Genomic DNA, 26,961 nt, shown 5'->3' with positions numbered 1-26,961 from the left:
TATTCCACTTGGTATGGTCCTGCCCTTCATTAGCAAGGTTCTGGAAGGAAGTAATAGAATATATTAATGGAATAACCTTGCTGGATATCCCTTGTACACCCTTTGTCTGCCTCCTAGGGGGGGGGGGATACCCTCGCCCTAAAAATAAGAAAATGAATACTAGAATTACTGACTTAGGTTTGATTTTGGCACAGCGAGAATTGACTATGCACTGGAAATAGGTGCATGGTCCTCAAATTGCTAGATGTCGTAAAGAAATGGTTAAATGGGCAAATTTGGAGAGTGCTGTTTTGTTTCGCGAGACAAAAAGAGGACGAGGAAAAATTGAAAGGGTGAAAGCATGGGAACACCTGGTGGATAGTTTGTTGGCCACAGAAGCAGACACAGATTCGTCGAATCGCTCCCTGAGTCCTTGCGGGTGAAAGAAGGGAAATCTAGTTTAATACTGATATATTGGGTGATAATGGGTACTACTACTTTTATATACTTGACCATGTGGAATATTTTGACACTTTATTTATGACTGCATTACTTGATTAGGGGTAACTGTGGGTGGGAGGGATTGATGTTATAGTTTTATTGTACTAATTTTAGTAGACCTGAGATACTTCTGAAATTTACAGTAGTTGAAAAATCCTTGAATGCTTGTGGATGCATGTCATATGAGATATATTGATTACCCCTTTTAATCTGTAAATTATAATTATCTTTTTTTTCCTTTTAATCTATATTTCAATATATTTATAATAATTTTCTGTGTATCTTTTTATTGATAAACAAGTTTTTATTGTTTTGAGCAAGATTACGTACAAAACAAAGAAAAAAGAAGATCATCAAGAGCACGGAGTTCTGTGTATCTTTTTAAAGCAAATTAATGTATATGTCATTCATACTCTGTATTATATGCCTGTCACTATTGAACTAAGGTCTATTCAATTAAATGAATACAAATTATTTTAACTTATGTACTGTGGGGTATTTTTTAGTTGTCTTAGTACCGTGGTTTGTCTATTTTATTTAATTGTGTTGGCAAAAAAGGAGACAGACCCAACGCCACCTGGGTGGCATTGGTGCTATGGGGTTGTGTGACTTCAGAGTGGGGTGTTCTGTCTCAGAAGGACATTCTGTTTGTGTTTATTTAATCCTGGGAAGAGGAATGAATTGTCATTTGTATGGCATTTGGTGCTGCACAAGTTTAGCAAGTGTGTTGTGTATGCATCTAATGGGCTGAGTTGGCTGCTGCAGAATACAACGTATATATTAGGTGCCTCATTGCATGTTGTGGTGCAGATGTTGCAGTATTTTGTCTGTGTTCAGTACTATAGGAAAGCAACATTTTATCATGAGTATAGCCTTTCTAGCTGTGTTGGGTGCTTGCGAATGTGTCTACTATGTTTTATAGTGATTCCGACACTGTGACACATTGGATTTGTGCTGTGTCATGTGGGTTTGGTTGTGCAGCAGTTCTTGAGTAATCTCTGGTGAATTTTGTTGCACATTGGTGTTATACAGTGAATATGTTATTTGAATGTAAAGTGAGTGGTGGTGTGTTTGATTTTGTGGGAATGAACTGTAGGTGTGTTTACCAAACTTGCTCAGGTAACATGCAGTAACATGCAGGTCATGTGTGGTGTATAAAAGCTTTTGTTTTCCTGTGAATATGTTTTACACCCAACGTGTCCAAAGAGGGTGTGTACGCTGTTTAACTCTACTTGGCTCAGGCTACGTCACAGGATGGTGTGGAGATCCAAATTACTGGATTGTGCTTGTGTACCTCAACAAAGCCTATGAGTTCTCAACCACACAAAAGAAATGAACAGATATAAAGGCCCCAACCCCTTCCAAGGCCTGAATTAACCAAACAAGATCTCAGTTTTGTGAAACTGGATGCGAGTCCACAAAGTCGGAGGGCTTTCAGGGTAGACTAGACAACAATGATAAGCTTACCATTTTCCTCCTGCTGGGATTTTGAGGGTCAGAGGACAAGAAATGTAAATGACCTCCCATGTTACCCATATCACCGAAATGAGCAAGTTTTGAGGCCCGTGCTTAAAGAGAGACTGATAAACTAGTCAAAGGGATAAAAGTGAAGGATCCCCCTTGTTTGAGTCATAAATATTTGTAGCGAGAGTACAAAGAGGCAGAAGGAAAGCAGTGACTGGTAGGTCAGAAATATTCTTAACCAGACTCCCCCTACTATGCTGGTGGTAGAGAGTTACAGAAATGTCAGATAAAGATACACTAAAGGACATTTTATGGTTGTCAAAGGTGGGCATTGCTGGGACAACTCCCTGGAGGGATTGGGTGGAGAGGAGCAAAGGAAAACCTACACCACTGCAGTTCTACATTATGAGTCCAGGAGTGGAGATGGTTGCAGGTTCACTTACCTTTTTTCTTTGGGCCATGTTCCTACGTATCCGTCCACGTAAGACATAGATGTAGACCTTTTAATTGCTCCTACAAGAAAACAAAAAGAGCAACATCAAAGGTGATCCAGAAATCAGAAGACATCCTAAAAACATATAGTGGGTATTTATATGTCAAGCACAAGTGCTTATGTTTGAGGTGATTTACAAAATCATACAAATAAGGATTAGTATCTCATTGTGTGCAAATATATTCCTGGAGTAGCAGTGCCATTGTTATGTTAAGCTAGTTTGGGTAGCGCTATTTGCTAGTAAGTATTTACCTGTTTAACATTTATAAGATGTCATCAGATCACAATTTACTGAAGAGAAAGACAAGGTGGCCGAGCGTTGTTTTAGGAGAACAGCACCCATGCCAAATTTCAAGTCATCGACATAACGTTACATACAATAATTGTGAGTGGAACTTTAACATATTTCATGGTTAGACTACAACACTAACATGGATACAGCCCTCCTTATTTATCTCTATCAGAAGACCCTCTCTTAGAGCATTACAGTATTCTCTTAAAATATATGTTTTCAAATGTGCAAATGGATAAATCAAGCAATAAAACAAAACAATTTTCACAGTTTCAAGCAGAATTACCAAGAGCATACAAGCAGTACACATTGTAGAAAGCAGTAATGGAATCGAGATGCCCAAGTACATCATCCATCTATAGCCAAAAATCAGAGTCTTAATTGTGTAACATATTGTCACATGAAACCAAGACATCAAAGTCTAAGCCCGCACATTTTGCCAAATATTTTGGAACATCCACTGTTATCACAGGTTCCCAGCACACCCTTTTATCTGTATCTTTTTGTGCAAACCTTATTTGACCTTTTTAGGAACAGAAAAGAACACAATCCAACCCCGTAAATGTTTTCAATCATATACAGCTGGCATATACTGAATGAGAAGTTAACACTTCATATAATCTAAAGACATGTAAGGCAAGGAGACTCTCAGATACTACGTCTGGTCAAGCGTCGACCTCGTATACAAGAAACAATGAGCAATAACAAACAGTAAACAATGATCAAATAACAAACCATAAACCAGCCCTTCCCCCCTTCAGTTACCTCTCCATAGCTTAGTTTGGGTAGGGCTTTCACCACTCTTAACAAGTTTCAATACACTCGTATAAGCAGTCAAGACCCCTTCACCCATTGTCTTTTCAGGATTTCTTATGGTCATATCATCAAGGCTTCCGAAGACCCAGCTTCCACCCCCGGGGAGGTCCCCCAAGACCAACCTCAGATCTATAGTTTTGACTAAACCATGGGTGAAGCAAGCGGTTACCGGATTCGATTGTAAAACTCCATCAGGTCATTCATCCTCTAAATGATTCTCTCACGCTCTGCTATTTTTGCCATCAGCGACAACCAGGCTACCCTATTTGGGACCATTGGCTTCCTCTAGACCCTTAAGATACATAACTTTTCCGTTTCCAATTTACCTGTATTTTAATATTAGTACCCAGTGCATCCCAGAAGATTCTCCGCATGGAACAGTTCCAAAGAGCATGCAGAAAAATACCATCTTTCTATTATGGTTGAAGAACACCAGGTAAAGTATTTTAAACTGCTTCAGCCTGCCCTTGGCTTGTATTGCTATTTCTCTGTAATGAATCAACGTCTCCAATTCGCTTGCATTGTTTCTATGTGTTAATCAAGGGGGCAGACTTCCTGGTGAGGTATCTGTAAATGATTTGCCTATCAACAGAGATCATGCTTCTTTTATCAGATGAATCATCAATACCATAATCTACAGTGGTGAGAACGCTGTTCAGTCCCACACCGCCTTCTTTGTATTCATGTCATGCATGGCGCACCTGCAAATATTGGATATACCACAATTCATGCAATGCAGAGTCATCTTTGTAGATCTATTTTGCATGAACGTGCACAGATCCGGATGTGCCAAACTACTCCAATCAATTACTAAGCCAGTGCTTTGATCTGACTATTTATCAGAAAGATAGGCTGGTTTGATGCACATTCCTCTCTATATTTCCCAGTGTATGAATTAAAGCTAAGGTGGCCATTTTTAAATCACAGAGAAATTACTCTTCTACTGTGGGTCCCAGGCGCACTTGCCAACATCTTAAAATCCCAGTGTGAAACCGGGTTTGACCGGGCATTTTGCCTGATTGGAAACATTGGAAAGCATCACTAACTTCCTCCTGGGCTTGTCTCTTTTATGAAGTGATTCAAAATAGCATTAATAAAACTGCTCAATCAACCAGTACCTCCTTACTGATGCAGCCCAATCTTCACCCTCTTGGCACATTCTTCTTCCGTTCTATTTAGCCATACTATTGATTTGCCTGCCTTGTTAGCTTCTTCTTATAATCTCTATACCCAAGTAAAATAAATCTTGTCCTCTTTTGCGAACGTGAATGGTAATACTTTTCTACTGAAGCATTCCTCAGTCTTCAAATCACATCATGAGCTATCTTCATAAATTCATCTTTAAGACTTCTTAATTCTTCATTCACAGCCATAGTAGCCTGGGTTCTAGTGTATCATCGAGCCACATCCATGCAAATAGCCTGGCCCCTGAGCACAGACTTAATTGCTACCCTAAGGTTCACTGTGGACTTAAACAAACCCACATTTACCGCAAAGTAATGCTTGAATATCTCTGTTAGGAAGTCCACCATCTCTGAGTTTTGCTTTCCCAAGCATTCAACCTTTGTCCGTCTTGGTATCCATCGGATCTTTACCACATAATGGCCACGAGGTGGGAATGGTCCAATATACTCTATGGCAGGTATTTTGCCCTGCTGTATGTAGACAGGAAAGGGCGAGGTACAACATCTTCATGTGAGCAGACGCTCAGTGTCTGGCCACAAACACCATGTACTTCATATCCAGGTCTCTTGGATTTATTTTCAACCGTGTTGAAGCTCTTTCTCTGTCACTGTACTGCCCGTGTAAAGTCTGAAAAAAGACGCATGTTGGAATTCTTGTTGGGGATCTGCCCACCCAATAGAGTGGCTTTCTTATTCTTACCTTGGAGAAAAGAGACTTTTCCTTTTTTTTAAGCTTTGCAAAACCCCTCTGAACCATAGTAAATTCCATGATGTCAGTCTATGGGCATAAAACAATCTCTCAACTACAAAACTAGAAACAGCAGCAGTAGAGCTAATGGATGGGCAAACTACATGTACCAGTGTGTAGTGTGCAAGCCTCTTTCCACGAAAGCCCCATATTTTATAAAAAGTTGTATACAGTGCGTACATGACCCTAGGGTATCAGAGTGCTGTACATTATGAAAGTGATCATTTCTCCAAAGTGTTTGCAAATATACTGTATTGGGTATTTCTCAAACATTTTATAAATGTCTATCAAGTTCACTGGTCTGTGTCCCCTTTTCCTATGTCACCCTTTAATGATGATAGGGTTTTATGGTATGGTTTTGAGTAGTGTATGGTTTGTTATACATGAAAATGGATCCATCTGTATGTGTGGAATCAGAAATAAAGAATATGAAATAATACCACGGATACGACTCTGTCAGCACAGAAGATAGCAGTATTTATTGGAGTCCAACAAACACTGCAAAAATACGTGCAGCACGGAGACAGACAGTATAGTCACTGAGTGTCCGAAGATGTGACATTTCTGACAGCTTTTATAAACACAAACCACAAGAGGATGCAGCATCATAATACACGTAGCACCCATAAACTACTGATAACTACTAGGAACCTCCAGGCAACTTGTTATCCAAAGACAGCATAGAGGATACATACAGATGGATCCATTTTCATGTATAACAAACCATATACTACTCTAAACCATACCATAAACCCTATCATCATTAAAGGGGATGGGTTGTGGGGCTTCATGGAATGCAAGTGGTGTTTTTGTTGCTCCTTGTCATCTAGTTTCCGGTCTGAGATATTATGTGTTGAGGTCCTTGCGGGTTCAATGCCCTGTGTTGGCTATATTTTTATTTTCTCATGTGTTCAAAGTGTCTTTCTAGCCATAAGACCTTTACAGTCTTCTCGAATCTTGCCGTTGCTGGGTTTGCACACACTTCCAGTGGGATGGAGTACCATATTATTGGTGCATTTTCTGTGACAGAGTGTGCACACGATCTTTCTTTTTTAACCTTTGGTGGTTCTAGAAGCAGTGGATCTGTGCTCCTGAATGTGTGGTTTCTTCCTGATCCATATTTTAGGATATCTTGCTGACGAGTCTTGTGTGCTATGCAGACTATTTTGAGGATGCATCTTGCTGCTAAAGGGAGCCATTTGAGTCGTGAGAGAGTAGGGGTGATACGATCATAGTATTTTTCTCCTAAAAAAGCCTGGCTGATATGTTGCGTGTTGCTATCTTAGGGGCTATGAGCTTTTTTGGAGCCCCCGGTGTGAGTAACGTTCCCGTAGTCCAGTCTAGATTTCACCAAGGCTTGGATGACATTTTTGTGGTAGGAAGGGGTTGATATTTTCGATGACTTTGAGATTGTACAGGGCACTTTTTGATGGGGTTTTTATGTGTTTTCTCATGCTCAGCTGCTTGTCAAGATTGATTCCCAGGGACTTTGTTTGGTATACTGCAGTTGAGAGTATCCAGTTGAGCAATCCATTATTTTTAATTCCATATTTTGACTAAAATAATGCTGTGCACTGCTGCTGCATCCTAAATACTACCCCTGTTGACACCGACAACTGGTGACAACTTCTCAGAATCATGGTGGCATGATAGAATTTATATGAACCATGCCATTTATACGAAATTGTATTCAATATTCTGCAATCCTTTTAAATTCAACCCAAAGATAAAGTACCTTGTCAGAACCAAGGCTTGTCTCTATCTTCAATCAACTACTGCCAGAGAGCTCCTGAAAAGGAACTAGGGGCCAGAGGCACGACGTGCAAAATTGCGCCTCGCAAATTGCGACTCATTTGTGAGTTGCAAATTGCGCGGCTCATTATGCCATGTACAACAGTGTGTTTAACAAGGTTTGCGATTCCAAATGGGGTCGCAAATTGCGAGGCTCATTAATATTAATGAGCCTCTCGCAATTTGCGAGCCCATTGGGAATGGCAGGCCCTCCCAGGTATGGTGGCCTGCTGGGCTCAGCAGACCACCATGTCTGGGACTGCTTTTAAATAATTAATAATAAATTTAAATGCAGCCCGTTTTCCTTAGAGACAGTCAGAAAGTGGACGGGGTCCCCTGGGGACCCCTTCCAAATTGAGACTGCATTACGACCCCCTTGAAGAGGGTGGTAATTTGCGAGTGTTTTGCGACCGCAGTTGCGGTCACAAAACATTCATACATTGAATTGCGACCGCTATTAGGAAGGGAACGCCCCTTCCTAATAGCGACTCGCAATTCCTAAATAGCTAGTCCCAAATAAATTGCGACTCACTATTTAGGAATTGTACATGGCACAGGGCCATTTTGCATGCACAAATGGGTCACAAACCCATTTGCGCATGCAATTTAGGGTCGTACTACTGGCCCTAAAACAAAAAAACAGTCTACGATTGAAGCACTCCTTTGACTTACTTCGTCAGTCTCGCCATCTCAGCCAGAATAAGAGCGGTATCAGCACCCCCCAACATTTGCCTTTGCCGCCTCCATTTATAATGTTGTTCAGAATTGCTATGTTGTAATATAGAGGATCATTTTTGCTTCTATTGAACTCGAACCTGCCAGATAATGTTTGGTCTTCTGTTTTTCTTCCGATTCTGAAAATTAAATAAGTCTCTGACTCTGACATGTTCAAGCAGGGGAGCATATGCCTACTTTCTGAATAGCAACACTAGAATCTTTTGAATGAAACACTTTGCATATTTGCCACAACAATTGTAGCGGTGGATGCAGTATGTCTATAGCACTGTGCATTGCGTCAATCGCAAAAGTTTAATTCCACATTCTGGTACCTCCGTGGTCCATACTTGCCTTCATGGTGGGCTGATTCATGGGTTCAGCTTTGGAAAATAAGAGTTCAAGTTGGCACAATACATGGGTTCAAGGAATGACGTTCGGGTAGGACACACTAGTGCTCCTTTGGTGAGCAAAGGAAATGATAAATGTGTGCACTAACTAGATTACTGTACCTATTAATGTTTATGCTTATTTTAAATGTCATGAGAAAACAACTCTTGGTGATTTGGATGTATTGTATCTGTAATTTCATTAAACCGCATTACAGCACAAAAACAAAATGGCAAAAGGCAAGGGTTGCTATACAAGGGAAAATAGGCAAAAACATGTGGTAATGCTGTGGGAGGTAAAGTCCAACCATAATGGAAATCCTGTTAAAAGGGTTTACCTCATTAACACTAAATAGACATTTAGTATACTAACTCATCAGTTTTAATACTTGCAAGCCTTTGGATGCATGATTCAAATCCTGATGATCTTTGCAATTTGTCTATTTTGGGCAACTAAAGTTATCTTTAATTTTTGCATAACAGCTTAATTTTTAAACAAAACATGTTAAACCTGTCAGCCTTAGGGTAATCTTCCCCCAAACGTTTTTCCTTCTCCCCTCCTGTTTTGCTGAATTTGTTTTTATAGGTTGTAGGGGTCTGTGCACTTTACAACTGCTAACCAGTGCTAAAGTTCTTGTGCTTACTTACTGACACATGGTAAAATTGGCTTACACCTGATTGGCATATTTAACTTATGTATAGGTCCCTAATAAAGCGGTATACCACACACCCAGGGCTGGTAATTTTAATGCTACTAGTGGCCTGCAGCACTTGTAGTGACACCCACTTAAGTAGCCCCTTAAAAGATGTCTCAGGATTGCCACTGCAGCCTGTGAACAGTTTTAAACTGCCAATTTGACCTGCCAGGCCTAAAACTCCTTTTTTAATACATAGAAATCACTTCAAAGGTAGACCCTAAACAGCCCCGAGGGCAGGGTTGCATTGTATTTAAGAAGTTGGAGATGTACTCTTAAGTTTTACCTGTCCTGGGAGTGTAAAAATGTACACATTTGTTGTTCACTGTTTTGAGGCCTAGCTCTCCCTTAGTATAACATTGGGTTATCTTATTACATTTAAAGAGTGATAACGTTTGTTTGGAAGCAGGTGGAAGTACCATGTTTGGTGTCTAAGGAATCATAATTTAAAACCCTCTTTTATGGTAAAGTCAGATTCCAAGTTATAATTCCGAAAATGCAACTTTTAGAAAGTTGGCATTTTTCTGCCCTAACCATTTGGTGCCTGCAGCCTGTTTTCTGTGTCACAATACTAAGTGTAGTTGACCTTTGTGTATTCCTCCCAGACAGTCACACAATAGGGGGAATAGCTGCTTCAGCCCACACACAAGAACTTCACATTAGCCTTTTGTGCCCCAAGACATACTGGGACTAGGGCAGGGAGGCCAGAGATTCCAGACTCTTCTGATGTGTGAGGGTGAGGGGTGAAGAGGGGGGTGCGCTGGGAAGGGGGGGTAGGAACTCTAGAATTTACTTCCACTTCAAAGCTAGCTCCAGTTCTAAAAATGTGTACCCTCAGACCCACTACACAGAGGACTGCCCTGCTGCCTGTGGTCTGCTGTGTACTTCAGAGTACTGCCTTGCTGCACTAAAAGGAGAGCCCTGCTGCCTGAAGCCTGCCTTGTGCCCTCGGAGGACTGCCCTGCTGCTTCAGAGCTGCTTTTATACTTGAACCAAGGACTTTCAGAGTGAGTCCAAAGGCTAGTAAACTAGCCTCCTGATGTATGTATGTATGTGAGTTCTTATATAGCGCTCGACTTTACCCTTGGGCATCTCGGCGCTTGCATTGGGAACCCGTCCTGGCTTTTTCCCTGTGAGATAACCCGTACTGGGCATCCCCAAGGTGAAAGCCAGGCATCCCGCCGCAGGGGGGGGGCCACAGTGGAGATTAAGCAAGCTATTGCCCAGAGTTGCAGAGTGTGAACCCATGATTCGAGTAGGCACGAAGTGAGAATTATCGAGTCCGTGGACACTTGGGCTCAGACCCTGCCGCGTCGGGAATTGAACCCTGGTCCCGGGTCTGACCTCTGCTTCAGGGTATGCCTCCTCTAACCAGTGAGCCACACTTCTCCAGAGCCTAAATGACAGAAAAAGCTCCAACCATCTTGAACCCGATCCTAGACCCAGCCTGAGTGAGTTCTGAGACTACAAGTGGTGCGCCTTCAGTTATGGACTCTTGGAAATGGGGCTAAAGGTGTCCGGATAGCCCAAATATAAAACTTCAGACTTAGAAAATCTTCAGCCAAAAGTGCTCTGAAAACCAAGAGGAGATTGGGACCAACATGCTCACCCATCCGCCCAAGGTGCATCGCCGGTCCACCTGACTTCATAGCAGCTCCCACTACGTAGCAGCAGCAAATCGCGTCCAGCGGCTCCTCGCAGAAGGGTTATCCGGCCTTGTGGAGCTCTCGTCGGCTACAACTTACAGCTTCATCTCGCTTGAGACTTTCAACTTCCATAAAGGACACTAAATCTGAATATAGAAATCCTCACGCGACTTCGTCCAGTTACCCCCCGAATAACCCTCATCTTCAGACACAGCCAGCTGCCTTGTACCTCTGAACTTTGCCTTGTGAGACATTTTTTCTCAAAAATTCTACAAAGTCCGACGGTCAGGCAAGACTAGGCCCAATCCACTTCTTGTATCCGAACCGCGCTCAGTCGCAGTCGGCCATAACTTTCAACTTTCTGCAGTCTCGCATGACTAGATGTCTGCATTTGCGGTTTGATATTTTAGGTGCTAAACTGCATTAAAACCTTAAAAATTCATAATTCCAGTTCTACTGATTGGATTTATGTTGTTTTGTGTCAAATGATTCATTACATTTTACTCTATTTTTCTAAGTTGCTGTGGGATTTTTCCCTGACTTCTTTTGTGCCAATCTAACAGAGGGTTAAGCACAGTTTATTTTAGTTAATTTTTTTGGTTCACCCTGACAGGGATTGTGGTTGTTGCCACAGACAGTTCCTCACCACCCCTCAATCAAAACCCCAATTTCTCACAAACATCTTTACAATGATGGTCAACATTTCAGCTGAAGAAATCTAGCTACATCTAACACAAATGTAAAAATATCTGCAGCTAAAACAAGTATTATCATGTAATCTAATTGTGACCGATAGGGGCTCTTAATATAACCCACTGGAGGGCAAATTATTATGCTTCTTATTAATGGAGGAAAATAAGTTTCACAGATACACTGAGCCCTAATAATGCGCTGGACATGATGATGGCCCTCTAGTCAGCAAGGGAGGGACTGGTGAAAAACCAAAATGACAGCTCGTCCACTACGATATCTTCCAAACTTAGACTTAGCCAATTTAAATTCATTCACAAAATCTACTACAAGTCAGAGCAGCTTTTAAAAACGACAGGTGCACCACCCTACCATGTCAAAGGTGTCAAACAGACAGAGGTGATTTCTTGCATGTAACTTGGCCATGTACTATAATACAGAGATATTGTCCCAATATTGCAAGAATCCTGACAGAGGTGCACAGGCACCAGTACTTTATCACCTAAACAAACGTAATCGAGGGATAAGGGATAGGAGGGTTTCCCCTGGTTCACAAAATTAGATGGCTTATTGCCAAAAGCAATATTATTAAACAATGGATGTCGCCAATAGCACCAAAAGTGCGAGAATGGCAAAGAAACATGCACAGATGTGCTGTACTATTGAAATCGGTGTACTTGGCAAGAGGATGTCCACAGAGGCATGCCAAGAGCTGGGAAACATGAAGTGAATACTTTATCTTTGATACTTAGCACCTTCTTTTGATTGTCTAGCTGTGAGGAAATGTAATTTACTGTTTAGAACTTGAAAAATGATGTGTATAAATAATGTGGTAATCTATTACTCTGTGAACGTCATGTGAAAACAATCAATGATAAGTTATCTTATTAATATTATTTTATGTATTTAATATTCTTATGTACCACACCAGGACCAAGAAGTATTACTGCATTACACCCGAAAACAAGAAATGAAATGCATAGGCTGGAGATAGGAGTTAAGAATTCTAGCATAAGGATCAACAATTCAGGGGTAAGCAGAAATGTGTTGGGAGCTGAGTTATCTCCAGGGATCTTGCTGAAGGTCATCTTATAATCTGTAATAAAAAGAAGCTTTTGAGGTGCTTCCTGAAGGAGGTGAGAAAGTTCTGTGTCATTAACTCCAGGGGTCAAGGCATTCCATGCTGAGGTGGCGCATGAGATTAAGTTTGGAGGTGGTTCTAAATTTGAGAACTTTGAGGAGCACGGTGTCTTGGCTTCTGAGAATTCCAGAGCCAACTGTGATGGAGAGCAGATCTTCCAAATATGGAGGCCTGTTGTCATTTATAGCATTATGGCGTCAGCAGAGTTTGAGTTGGATTCTTGGCAATACACTGAGCCAGTGGAAGTCATACAGTATGGGGGGATGTGAGGAAATTTGCTAGCAGATGTAACAAACTTTGCTGCTGAATGGAGTACAGTTTTTAGTGGTGGGGTGATGGAGGCTTAGTGAACGTATGTCTAGATGGCACTACCAAAGTCTAATCTGCCTATAACGAAGACATTGATATCTTTTTTGAGGCTTGAATGATAATGAGGTGACAGATTCTTTCACAATGTGTAAGTGGAAGCTTGCAGCTTTCGCTACCCTGTTAATGTGAGGGATGAGTGTGAGGAACAGATCAATCTTGAATCCAAGTGATTTTAAGGCAGAAGCCATTCCCTCATTCTTTTTAAAACACTCTCTGCAGTAACTTATGGGTTACAAATGCTACATTATATACATTTCTCAATTGTAAAAAAGCAATATACAAGTCTTACCTAGCGAAGGGGACTCATTTGGGTGTGGTATGCATCTCACTGGAAGCACAGGGTGAGAGGGTGAAAATGCAGCATTATCCAAACTGTAAAACAAACAAGCATGTTATTTCATTAAAATGGCTAACATGTGACTCACGGCATTTGGTGAAGAAAGTAATATAGAAGGTAATTTTATGTAACTAATAAGATAGCCCATGGTGTATTCTGAAATTGTTGCAGGACAAAATGGCTCAATTTTCTTACAATTAAGTGAAGGGATGGTATACAACAAGAAAACTTTCAGCACAAGAAAGGCATATTCTACTAATGAGTAAATAGCAACAACTAAAGTTGCATTTAGACGAAAGTACAAGAAATCATTATTTTAGGGAAAGCACAGTGGTGCAGAGCCTTTGCCCTGAAATTATCAAGAGCTTAAACAAGCCCTTCATCTGATTTTTATAACTTCAATTTTTGACCTACTCAGTGTTTGAACGCTAATATCACCTTTTTCCACTCTTTGTTTGGTGGGTGCATTGTGGGGTTGCATTCCCACATTTCCCTATGGGAGCATGTGTTACGTCTGTAAACCGGCCGCAGTATATGCTCCAATAGGGAAATGTGAGGTTGTGTTAATCCCTGCACCCTGTGGCAGGCACCTCAAGGGAAAGGGGGCCCTACTAGGGGCCCCCAAACACGCTTTCTGACAGGGTTTCCATGTCAGAAAGACCAGCAAGGAAACCCTGACGGAAACCATGTATTGTAATCCGGACGGCGCAAACCGCCATCCATATGGATTATGGGGCGGTTCCTACTGGCCCCTTGAGCCCGTCGAAAGCCAGCTGGAATAACCGTCCGGTTTCAATTTTGACCGACTATATCATAATCAGCCAGTCGGAATTGAAACCGAAGATGTAGGTCGTAAAGTATCCGGCCTAAGATCGGAGGCTTTACGACCGACATCGTAATCGGCCCCTAAGTGTACAGTGAAAAGGGGAGAGAGGTTTATCATTCAAGGAGAATAGTGTGCTAGAGGAGACGTGTATAAGCCTAAATTCTAGGTCAAGTCCAAAAACCATGTGCAAAAAAGGAAAGGGTTTTGGGGACCCTGTATGTCGCACTTTGGATTTTGTAACCATGGTATAAACCGTGATCAACCCTGACTAGTTAAGCGTGTTAATAATATACTTCTAGCAACTAATATCAACAGTAATGAACATCTTTTATTAAGAAACCAAATGAAAATCATTATTATCTAACTTCTATTAAATAATCCAAAATTTATTCAGAAGTGTGGAGCTATTAGTTTTAGAAATATTCTCATTTTATGCTTCTGTTGTCTTCCCAGATCCTACATTTCCTTGCACTGGTTTCCTGGTGTAAACATTTAACTGAAGGTTACATTTTCTTCCTCATTACAGCATCTAACCAGCCTACAAGACATGCAGCAAGTTTCATGACTATTTTAGTCATATAAAGATATATTTTATTTGACACTAACTGGAATTTTGTTTTTTTAACTTATACCATATGTGGTTCATTTTTCAGACTGAATACAGCCCAATTGAAAACATAGTTTAAATTGACATAATGAGAACTTCTGTTCTTCTCTGCTATTTTGATGTCAGTGCCACATGAAGAGTAATATTTAGGTAGGTAGTAATATAATTTTCAATTATTTGATATAGAACAAAAAAAAACAATAGTGCCCAACTATTTTCAGTTGAGAAAATACTATGCATACTTTGGCTTAGATATTTGCAGCTCAGAAGAGGAATTCTTATCCATTGACAAAGTATATTTGTTCATGCTACTACTTCTACTAATAACAGTACCATTATTAACAATAAAAATAATTAATAAAAATACTACTACTACTACTATGAAGACTACTAATTCTACTGTTAATAATAATACTATGTAAAAGCTTGTATGAAATGCTGAGATCGGCTCAGTCATTCGCAATGCTTAGAATGCTGGTACACACTAGTTTTCTTTGCTTGCATTCTCGGTTCGTTTACAGGTTCAAGAACCAGGGTAGACACATGATGCATGTTTGTTTGCCTTTTGTTTAATGAGGTTAGGAACATGGATGATAATACCATAAGGCAGATGTTAACACTTTTTATTGTACTTCTTTCTTAGGTGACCACACCTTCTGTGCAGGCCCTTAATTGCCCAGCAGAACATTAACAGTGATTAATGTGATCAACAAAGTGTGTTACCTGTTATTGATATATTTGTCAAGGATCATTAATCACTTTTGATGACCTTAGCTATAAAGCTTAAGCACTATTTGATGTAAATGTTTACATCAAAATAAAATGTGACTGGGTTTTGCACCTGAATTGAACCTCTACTGCTCTCCATTTTGAAATCCATTGAGTGTATGGACTACTATGGCAATAAATAAAGTAAAGTTATACCTACATCCATTCATAACTTACACGTGGAGGGAGTATTAATTAAATGTATCTTCATAACTGGTGTAACTTATGACTGATGGTGTATTAGATGCACTAGAAAGACACACGCTTGCACCAGATTTCCTTGCACAACGTTGGCACATTTCATGCAATTAGTAAAACAGGCCAGTTGTGATTTAAGAAATTTGAAAAATAATTTTGTCGAAATTTTTATATTCATGATTTACACGGTTTACCAACAAAGATGTATAGCAATACATAACGCTGTCATTGGTGCAGTGCAGTTGAGTCGCCTCGTTCGACACATTTTTAATCAAGTTCAGAAAAGGTTTCATATCTCTCTTTTTAAAAAAAATACTTTATTTCTTCAGTTTTTGAAACAATAACAAGGCGGTTGTACACAGTCTTCAACATATCTCCATCCAGTTGTTTCCATTTAGTGGCAGAATCCAATGTCAAATCAATAGTGCATGTTTATCTACAACATAATGTGAGAGTGACATCATACATATTTACTGTATCAAACAAATCTCGACTTTACATTTGTCTGTTGCTATCAGAGGTATCATTCAAACCATTTCCATTTCCCATTGGGTTTAGAAGCTCCATGCATAATTCTCTCCAGAGTGCAATGTCCTCGGCTAGTTTTTCATCCTTTCTACAGGCTTTCATGTGCATTTCTTCTGCAAGAAACCATTCACCTACATCCCTTATCTAGCACTCTAATGTCGGGGCTCGTGTGCTCATCCAGCATATGGCTACCCTTCGTTCCAGTACCAAGGTTAATTGTAGCAATTTATAAGCCATTTTCCATTTCTTGATCTTAAGGATCAGCCCCAAGAGGTAGTGCTCTGGTTTAGCCTCCACTGGTACACCCACCCCTTCGCACACCCTCGCTACCACCCTTTCCCAGTACTCCTGAACCTCTGGGCACTCCCACGCCAGGTTCACAAACCCTGCCTCGGTCCTGTTACATCTAGGGCAATGGAGCTTCACAGGGGTTATGTACACCCGCTGCAGAAAGTTATAATGCAACAGTTTAGGGCGCGCACTGCAGGATACTTTACATGTTAATGTACATGCCTCGACCCAGCATGTAAGCAATATGTCCAGAGTCTCAGTTGTCTGAGGCATGTTTGGATACGTGGGCCACGTAACCCTGACCAGTTCCACCATCCTACATATTGGAGGTACTGCCCCTGTCCCTGATTAAACCCTTCACGCCCCTGTTCAAATGGGATGAAGGTGCTGTTTGAGTATAAATCTGCCAGGACCACACATGCACCCTCCCTCCAGGCCTGCAAGAACATATTCTCTACCATTGTTCGCACTGGGGCCAATTGCCGCATGTTCAACTCATAGTGAAACGGCACTTGCCTGAGTACCCGTTCCATGAACTTTTGCCATATAAATGCTGTTTGTTTGAGGACGTACGGTAGATCTGCACCCTCCTTCAATATAATGGGCAGGTTCTCTGGCTGCACTTGACCGCTGAGTAGGCGCTTCTCCCAGTTTTCTCCCTCATCTAACCACTGCGCCGCGTGTTGAAGGTGTGCTGCATAGTAATAGAGGTCCAACCTGGGTGCCTCAAGCCCCCACTTTTCGTAGCGCTTGGGGAGGACCTGTAGTGCTACTCTGCTACGTTTCCCCACCCAGAAAAGGGATATCAAGATTTGAATGGTCTGAATACCGTCATGGGGATATTATACAGCGAGTTTTGCAGGGTGTACAGACATCGAGGCAGCACCACCATTTTTGCCACGGCTATTCTGCCCATTAAGAACAGCGGCAGTGTGTTCCAGGACACTACTGAATGCTTTAGCGACTCAAGTACCTTTGTCATGTTCAAAGGAGGCACTTGTGTATCCCCGTGTGCAACCTGTAGTCCCAGATACCAGAAGTGGTCCGTCTCCCATGTCAAACTTAATCTGGGCAATACCTCTATGCTATGTACTTTCAGCCCTGCTAGCAGGAACACCAAAGACTTTTGCCTGTTAAGACGCAAGCCTGAATATATTGCAAAGTGATCCAACAGCTGCAGGAGTTTCGGAATCGCCTTACGAGGGATGCAACATAAAACAGTGCATCATCCGCATATAGTGAGACAAGGTGAGTACCATTCCCTATTCCTATTCCCCAACGGTCAAGATCTCATTTGGCTCACACCGCCATGGGCTCTATGGCCAGAGCAAAAAGCAATGGGGACCCCTGCCGCGTGCCTCGCCCCAGTAATAACCGCGCGGATCTAGTCTGACCCAGTCGGACCCTGACACTTGGTTCAGTTTACAGTATTCTAACCCACTTACAGTAGTGTGGTCCGAACCCCGATATTCTCAGTACCTCCAGCAGGTATCACCAGTCTACGGTATCGAATGGAAACCAGTGCCATCTCCTCGGTGGTTGCCTGTGTCTCCTACATTACGTGTGCTAAGCGTCGAATGTTCATTGACGTGCTACGGCCCCATATGTGGGCTCAGCCTTTTGGTCATCACCTTGCAAAAAATGTTCACGTCAGTGTTTATCCTCGTAAGCAGCCGGTACGCCAAAGGGGCCTCACTGTCTCTTCCCGGTTTAGGGAGCATACAAATTTCACCCTCATGCATTATTATGGGCAATATCCCGTTCTCAAAGGATTCAGTGAATGTCTGTAGTAGTGGTTGGACTAGCTTTGCCAAGTATGCCTGATAATATTCAATCGGTAGCCCCTCTCCCCCAGAGCCTTGGCTTTAGGTATGTCTGCAATAGCCTCCACTATCTCTTGTTCAGTTATCTGCACTTCCAGCTCTAACTGGGCTTCCTCAGGAAGCCTCCTCAATTGGGGGCCCTAAAAAAATAGAGTATAGGACTTATTGCTGACTGACGGGTCAGCCGTATACACCTTCTGCAGGTGCTGCTGAAATTGTTCCAATATACCTACTCAGGAGTATACCAGTTCTCTAGACTGGTTACATATATATGTGATCAATGGGGGTGCCTGCTCACTACGCAGATCCATGCTAACAGCCGGCCAGACTTGTCTGCCTCTGCATGCAGTCTCGCAATGTACGCTCTCGCTTTTGAGTGTCTCCCTGACCCTGCAAACCTGACCGGAGTTCTGCTAATGAGTCCTCCCTGTCCCGTAGCTTGCATTGCAATTGCCTCTGTACACCATACGTTAGTCCCATTCCTGCCCCCCGGACCACTGCCTTCATTGTGTCCTTCTCATTAGCTCTATTATCTGTGGTGTTCCAATTGAGGGACATATAGTCTGTCAATGTTTTCAAGAGCGACTCTTCAAAGAGATCCGTTGGTAGCCGCTAATAGTGAGGACCCTGCTTCCTGACAGCCCATTATACTGTGCAGCATACTGGTGCATGAGCCGACAACAATAGTGCTAAATGGGTTATTTCCGCTGCTAGGAGAGCAGGAGATTCTGTTGCTAAGATCCTGTCTAACCCACTGTGTGTGTTATGTGTGGGCGTGAAACACGTTTACAACTTCTGTGTCGGGTGGGGGATTCACCAGACATCCCTTAAATCCAGATCATGCATTACCTTCTGCAACTATTTAGTCATTCGCGATTAGGTACCCCTTCTGGGCGGATGTCGATCCAGGTCAGGGTCCAGGACACAATTGAAGTCCCCCAACCATATAAGTGGAGTGTCTGGGTCGGCAGTGATTTGATCTTGCAGTGTCATGATAAAGGCAAGCTCATCAGTATTTGGGGCGTAAGTATTCAATATAGTTATATCTTTGCCATCAAGCTTCCCCTTTAAGAGCAGATAGCGGCCCCCGACATCGGCTTCCTTATACTGAAGCATAAATGGGGTGCCAGGAGCCACCCAGATCAGGGTGCCCCTAGCGTAGGTGGAGTACGAGGAAGGGAACACCTGACCCCTCTACTTTTTCGCTAACCTTGTTGCCCAGTGCCATCCAAATGTGTCCCCTGCAAGCAATCGAACGTTACAATGTGCCTTTTAAGAAACTAAACAACTCTATATCGTTTGGTGCATGTACCCAACCCTTTGACTAAGGAACTTTACCTCCTGTGCCATATTCAATTGTTTGTGTTTTCTGCCTGACTGTGTCCCTGGAATAACTGCTCTTGTATGTCAACCAGCCAATTCTCATAACACAACTTACATTGATACATAAACAAGGACCTAAACCACCCCTCCCCCCATCCACGGACAATACTCGGCTGACATCACAGACGATACTGCCCACCCTCCGCTCATGCCAGGATGTACATAGCATCCCAATCAGCCAAACAGGGGCAACAAGTGAGTTTTTGTCCCCAATCCATCAACCCTTTACTTATCAGCAGTAGTATTGCCATTCCGGGGTTCAAACCCCTCCCATACATCTATTATCAGTTTCACAACATTCCTAGCTACGTCTAGTCACTCCTGCGAGCACCCCAACCTCCACCCTATCTCTCTGAAGGGCATCCAGCTGAATTCTCAGTACATCAACAAGATTGTTATGCAGTTTAACTGTACATGTATGCAGTGTTTGGGCCGCAATCTTGTTGCCAGGACTTTTGCTCGTCCCCTAGTCCCTCCCCCCTTGGGAGTCTCTTCCATCAGCGTCTCGGGCACAGTGTCTATTGTCGGTCCCAGATTCTGAGCCTCTGCTACCAACCCAGCAGGAGTGGCTACCAGAGAATTATTCGCCACGTCTTCGTCTTCAAGGGCATCCAGCTGTAGTGATCCGTCCTCACCCACCGTGATCCTCCGCTGTGTTGGCTCAGCCATGTTCTGAGTTTCCACTCGACCCTTCTGCTGCCTAGGGCCCTTGACTGGTATTGTTCCCCATCTTCAACTCCGCCCCTGTGGCTCGCCGGGAGTCAGCCCATCTCCCTGGATCTCCAGCCGCTCCCAAACGTCCTCTGGAGAGTCAAAGAAGTGCGCCTTGCCCCCTGTTATCACCTTCAGTTTGGCAGGGTACAGAAGCATATATTGCAAAATTCAGTTCTCGTAATTTGCGCTTAACCCCTAGGTAGGATTTTCGAAGGTCCTGGACTTGCTTAGTACAGTCTGGAAAAACAACAACCTTATTGTTTTCGAACTGGAGATTCTGGTACTCCCGGGCTGCCCACAGGATGCAATCTCTGTTCCGGTAGTTGAGGATTTTGGCTATGATTGCTTGGGGCTGCGCCCCCGGGGCGAAGGACGGACCAGGGCTCTATGGGCTCTCTCTACCACAAACATGTCCGATAATCCCTTTGGTAGTAGTTGACTGTGGATCCAATGTTCTAGGAATTGCTCAGCGGCTCCCTGCTCTGCTTTTTCTGGTATGCCCACTACACGTGTGTTACTGCGCCATGCCCTACCCTCTGTATCTTTCACATGGCTATCTGGGGCCCTTGTGGCCATGGTCATCTGTGCCACTTGTTGTTTCAGCGTTACCACATCCCCTTTCAACTCTACTATTTTGTTTTTCATGTGTTGCAGTGGTCGACAGAGTTTGAGGGTGCTAGGTGGAGAGATTCAATATCCACCCACGGTGGCAGAGTCCCGTACCCCCTTTTTATTCATGTGTTGCAGTAGTCGACAGAGTTTGAGGGTGCTAGGCGGAGAGATTCAATCCCCCCCGCAGTGGCAGAGTCACATACCTTCGGCTACGGGTCAGGCCGCACCCAGTATCTTCGCCTCACGGTAAGGCTCCGTCAGCCCCACCGGTCGCCTTCCGTATTGCTTCGGCTCGCACCGGGCTCAGTCATATCTCTCTTAAAAGTGTTTTCCTTACTGTGATCTTTCTCCCGCCAACTTCTCTATTAAAACTTGCTTGATTGATAAGTATTCTTTCCATAATGGCTCCATCACTTACCTATGAACTTCAAGTTGTAACATAAGTGTACATTTAAATGTTTCAAATGTACTTACAAATGTTTGTAAATACTGACACTGCTACACCTCAGAGGGGATTAAATCATTTGCACAGGATTTCCCTGGCCACTCCTCTGACACATCCCTTCAGACACCCATAAATAAAACTTAAACGAAAACCTAGATGGGTGTCTAAGTTGTGTCAAAGTTATGCACATGTGGGCAGGTTGGAGATTATATAATTGACCTATATCGGTTTATTAACGTTTGTAAATACAGTGTAAAGGGCACTTTACAGGCATAAGGCCACCAGAAGTCTCAAAATCTTAATCACTTGTCATATGTTTAAAAAGTCTGTGTGGAGCAATGTCACACTTGATAAAAGGTCAGCTTAAAATTTTTTTCTTTGGAAAACCAGTCAAAACAGTTTCATTAAAAAATTAAATTGATAAATTAGGTCCAAAGTATGGCAATTACAAAGGTCTCTATGAAATCATTACTATTTTGTAACAAAGAAACGCCAGGCTATTGAAACCACTGGACCTCTTGCAATCTTGTGCTTTAAAAAGACTAAATGTCTAATGTTTACATGAAGGAATTCTTTATTAGATTAGGATCAAGGTACCTGGTAAATCTAGTGCTCACACTTTCTTTTGTGTAAATCTTCCTAAATCAAGCTTATAGATGTATAAATGGTTCAAGGACCCCGATGTGCTACAAATGAAGTCAACACACACTACCATCAACATATGCTGCTATTTGATATATCTTATATGATAACAAAGGATTTTCATAAAGGTTTAGATCAGAAATCTGCCTCTAGACACCCCCATCTTAACATTCATAAAACATGACTCTCTCTTTATCTTTTGGGTGTACTTTAAAAGCACAGCATGAACAAGTTATAGAACAAAAGTTTAGCAATAAACAATTTAATATTATAAAAGCAAACATTAAATTACCTGGCCCCGTGGGTGGAACTGGGAGAACCATCAATAAAGCTTCTTCTGGCAGCATTTAAAACAGGAAGTGAAGATTTGTTTCTTAAAGTTACAGGTTCTGCTGATAGAAGGCAAAGAGACAGGTGTTAAAATACCAGATCCACACTGTTAAAAGGCATCGAAGGGTTAAAATGTAATTTACAAATTAAGACAGTGACATCACTTGTATAATTTTATTAGAAGAAGCAACTTTTTAAATGTCCTTTAGAAAGCAATTATTGTGATTGGTTGTAGAATTATTTTGACTCTCCAGCAAAAGTGAATACCAGAAACAATCCTATAGAATGTTTTAATATCACCCAAATATTGCAGCAGTCATGGCTCCCAGCCATTCCAGAAGGGCTTGGGAGTTATTCCTGGAATAATTATGTTTTGAAATGAGAACAAATGATTTATTTTATTTTGCAGCACAATGATTCAAATATATTATCGTAAAAAAGGGTTTATGGCAGCTATGACATAAAACTCATAAAATATTCAAATACTTCAGGGTATAGAATAATACCAAGCAGCATTATTAATACACAGCTGCAAATAATCTATGTTCCTTTAAGAAAGCAGGTTTCACTCCGAAAGGTTGCTTTCACAGATAGATGGGCTGATGACATCTCACTCATACAGACTTATAACCAACACCCACTTCTCCAGTCTAACTGAATTACACTTGTACCTCACACTGGCAATGAAGCACTGCATGAGTAATGCAGTGATTCCCAACAGGTGACGGTACCACAGTTTTCATGGGTGAGTTTTTTGGGTCAAGGCAGGTCAAACTAGTCAAATTAGCAAAAGGCTCTGGAACTCTTACGGAGCACAGTATTTCCACAATTTAGGTTGAAAGTCAGTAGAAGTATGCTAACAGAATCTATCCATAACAGACATGTTACTGAGATTATCCCAAGGATGCTTAGTTAAGGTAAGGGGTTTTACTTAATACTTAAATGTACTCACTGTCTCTAATCTGGTGTTCTGGATATAAAATGATCTTGTCTTCCTGTTAAAGGGGCCGCAGATCATAGTAAAGGACTTTGATTTGTTAGTTTGCAGCCCTAGGTATACCATATATGCTACAATTCCCTCCAGCAGCCTCTGGAGGCCCATAGCTGTCTCGACATAAGGACAGAGTCGTCCATGTACATAAAAACGGGGATGGCTCTGGTCCCTGCTCTTGGAGGATCTGCCACAATCTCTTCTTGATGTTTCTCTAGATCGTAAATATATATACACACTGAGGAATGGGGCAAGGACACACCCTTACTTCCTTACTGGTTTTAAAAAAAGGGGTACACTCCCCATTAATGCAGTACCTAATGCAGCCCTCAACATCCTTGTGTAGTTTACTTGGGATGTGCACCAACCTTGCCTCCACACCCAGATCCCGCAATTTGACCCAGAGTTTACCTCTGTGAACATTGTCAAATGCTGAGCTTAGGTCCATTAAGGCGAGGTATAGCGGTTCAGTTTTTGGCCCGTACATATTTGCCATGGATGAAAGCGAGGTTAAGGCATTGGTCAATTGCTCCTAGTCCCCTACTAAACCCAAACTAGACAGGTGTCAGGATCTCATTATCAGTTGCCCAGTTCTATAGACGCTCCAAGATTATCCCGCCCAACAGTTTCGCTGGGCCGTCTATAAGCGAAAATGGGCGACAACATTTGGGGTCCTCTCTGTCACCTTTTTTTAAAATTGGGACTATGATAGCACTAGACCCTGACTTAGGGGGCCCACATAGGATAACGCTGTTTAAGATGTTAACTAGAATGGGTGCCCACAGCTCTTGAACAAATCAATTGGCACCCATCTTGCACAGAGCGCTTTGTTACTTGGGCATCTTGTAAGAGCTAGGATAACTTCATATAATCTGATAAGCAACTGGCATATCCCAAAGAGTCTATAATTGTACAATCATTAGAATGAAAGTTATTAAGATAAAAGTTAATCAAGATTACCAGGGGCATTGTCCCCAACTTAAGACATATAATCTGAAAGTACAGTGAATCAATGACCATGTCCATTATTTGACAAGCAAGGTTTGTGCTTATTAAAGTTAATACACCTCCACTATTGTCACCATGTGAGGCTGGAACCACATAACTTGAACTTGTATAAAACCCATTCAGAATTATATGCTCGCAAGCCCAGGTTTCTTGTAAACTAATAATTTGGTAGTCACCAATCATGTCTAACCATTCTGTGTTTTGAAGTTTATGTGCAATCCCTGCTATGTTCCAAAATAGGACCTTTGAGTCCCATCCTTTATTTATTGTTTCTGATGTTAAATTGACCATATGCTGGGACTTTTGGTCACTGTGAGTATACAAGACAACTGTTGTGGGAGGACTCTTGAATAATGGGGTTAGGTAAGGCATCAATGTTGGTGAAGACGTCAATGTTAACCCTGCTATCATATTTGTGTCAGAAACAGCGATTTCCAGTCAATCAACATCAGCCAGTGATGAAAAACGGTTATAAATTGGAAACAAGTGACTGATGGATTGTTGACTAGAGAACAAAAGAGTCTCCGTGTCAAGGTGTGGATGTTTCATAGTGTTGGGTCTATAAAAGAAGCTGAGTGGAACCAGTTTCACACATGGTTATGGATGTTGCAAGGAAGACTGAGCAGGATAAAACCAACTATCCAGGCATTAGTGAAGTTGACAATGATGCAATCGCCCTGCTCCCCTTGTGGCATAGTGCCTATCCATTGAACTCTTCAGATGGTAATGATGTTGTTTGAGGTGGAATTGCTACTCATTCTCCCAAAGATGTACATAGCCAATGGATGACATTATTTTTAAGTTGGGCTTCCATCTCCAACTGGCGATTTGAAAGAGTGGGTACGTTTTTCAGATCAATAACCAGCGGGGAAGCCTCCGGTGGTAATTGGATAATAGTAAGGACAGAAGTATGAAGAGCGGACCAGCTACTGCGTTGGCAACCTGCACCTGATACTGGTTTTAGACTTGATTCCAACAGCTGTGGCAGCTTTTGGTTGTTGGATGTGTCCGACATATGAAGTTTGGGAATAGACTGGTTTGTGGCTTTTTTTTTTCCCATTTGAGTTCTTAGTCGAACCACTTGAGATCAACCAGAAGTTACATGTTCACAGACAGGACTTTCATTACTGTTGAGACGGGCCCTCCTACTTTTGAGTTGCTGTTGGTTTTATCATTCAAATCAATGAATTGATCTTTTATATCCTTCAATGTTAACTCAATTCCCTTTAAGGCCATAAGTACTGAATTTGATAAGTTGGCACAGATGGACTCCATTGCATCGTTCTGTCCCTCCAAATCAGCTGCCTAGGTCGATAGTGATGTAACTGCATTGTTTTTGTCCACTTCGTGAAGGTTCCCAACCTGCAATTCATCACCATTCGGGATATTGACTTGGGTTGTGACTGCAGAGATTTTCTTGAAACCCAATTTGGATTGTTTTTCAAGGAGTCTTTTCTTTTTGCCTGTTGTAGAGTAATTACATGTTGGCTCAGAGTTTACCGCCTTTGTGGAGTCCTGAGTGACATCCAACGTGCCATTAAAGACACACTGGTTGTTTGCGGCATTGCCGACCCCAGATGCCCAAGATACCCCAGGGAGGGTTGGTACCTGCTCTTTATTAGCAATTGGCCTACATAATGGGCCATATGTGTGGGTACTGTTATCCCGGGGAGTGACTGTCTCAGGAGAGCTGCCTGTATTAGCTTTAGATAAGGCTTTTTTTGTGGCGTCCAATCTCTCTTCTACAATCCTAATTTCGGGTTAATAGCCCCATGGCATCAGTCAAAAGGCATGCAAAAGTATTAGTAGTGTGTATTTTCTTACTGGCTTCCCCATGTGACAAAGGTGCATCAGATTTCCTCTTCCCCATTAAAGTGACATGGACGGCACCAGCTACGTTTCTCCTTCTATCATTCTAGGTCGTGGGTCCCAGGTTCAGAAAGGAAAAATATCAGGGCCATCCCTCTTGCGGACATTATTCAAGAAGCACAGTTCTGAATAGCTGGAGTTAAAACTGTGACCCCAGACAATCAAGAAAATAAAAACTCCTTATTTCCTCTGAGGAATAATGAGATAAATACATGTACACCACAGCCATGGTAAAAGATAACTGAAGAGTTCTTCCTGGCATGGATAAATCTGTACTAGGTCTACTTGATGTGCTATGCTAGCTAAGAATGCAATGACCTAAAGCGATAATAATGAAGGACAGGAAAGCCGGCCTTTGCAACCCAACAGATAATAAAATATAACCTGGACAAGGCAGTGGCGAACACTGAACAAACTCATGCCTATAAGAACACTTAAGAAGATGCAGAAGAACCATAGAAGCTAATATACTGAAAGCAACTGCAGATTCGAGAACAGCTCTAGAACATAAGACTCTGTGTCACTGGTCATTGGACGTGACTTTGATTATAAGAAATTTGATAAAAGTAGTGGAAACGAAAAAAGCAACAGAGGACATGGAGATTGTCATCGAGCACACATGAAATGTACACAACTATGATCACATTCAAGGAAGTTAAGCAAGCTCTTGAAAGATA

The 26,961-nt window shown here is 42.0% G+C and overlaps 1 protein-coding gene across 5 annotated transcripts in view; it reads right to left on the bottom strand.

Moving 5' to 3' along the window:
- Window positions 1–26,961, bottom strand: part of CAMSAP2 (calmodulin regulated spectrin associated protein family member 2) — a 523,611-nt gene that overhangs the window by 96,300 nt on the left and 400,350 nt on the right. For 4 of the 5 annotated variants that reach the window (XM_085601473.1, XM_085601474.1, XM_085601470.1 and 1 more), the window contains 3 exons: window positions 22,379–22,478; window positions 13,202–13,284; window positions 2,388–2,457 (listed from right to left, as the gene is read on the bottom strand). In XM_085601473.1, the coding sequence (XP_085457599.1) occupies window positions 2,388–2,457; window positions 13,202–13,284; window positions 22,379–22,478 (253 nt within the window). The remainder of the gene's footprint in view (window positions 1–2,387; window positions 2,458–13,201; window positions 13,285–22,378; window positions 22,479–26,961) is intronic. The other variant, XM_085601471.1, reaches the window with a different exon arrangement.

The sequence above is a fragment of the Triturus cristatus genome, chromosome 4_2 (assembly GCF_964204655.1).
Source record: "Triturus cristatus chromosome 4_2, aTriCri1.1, whole genome shotgun sequence".
In the NCBI taxonomy this organism is placed as follows: domain Eukaryota; kingdom Metazoa; phylum Chordata; class Amphibia; order Caudata; family Salamandridae; genus Triturus; species Triturus cristatus.
The sequence above is the reverse complement of the archived record's forward strand: the minus strand, read 5'-3'. Positions and strand labels throughout refer to the sequence as shown.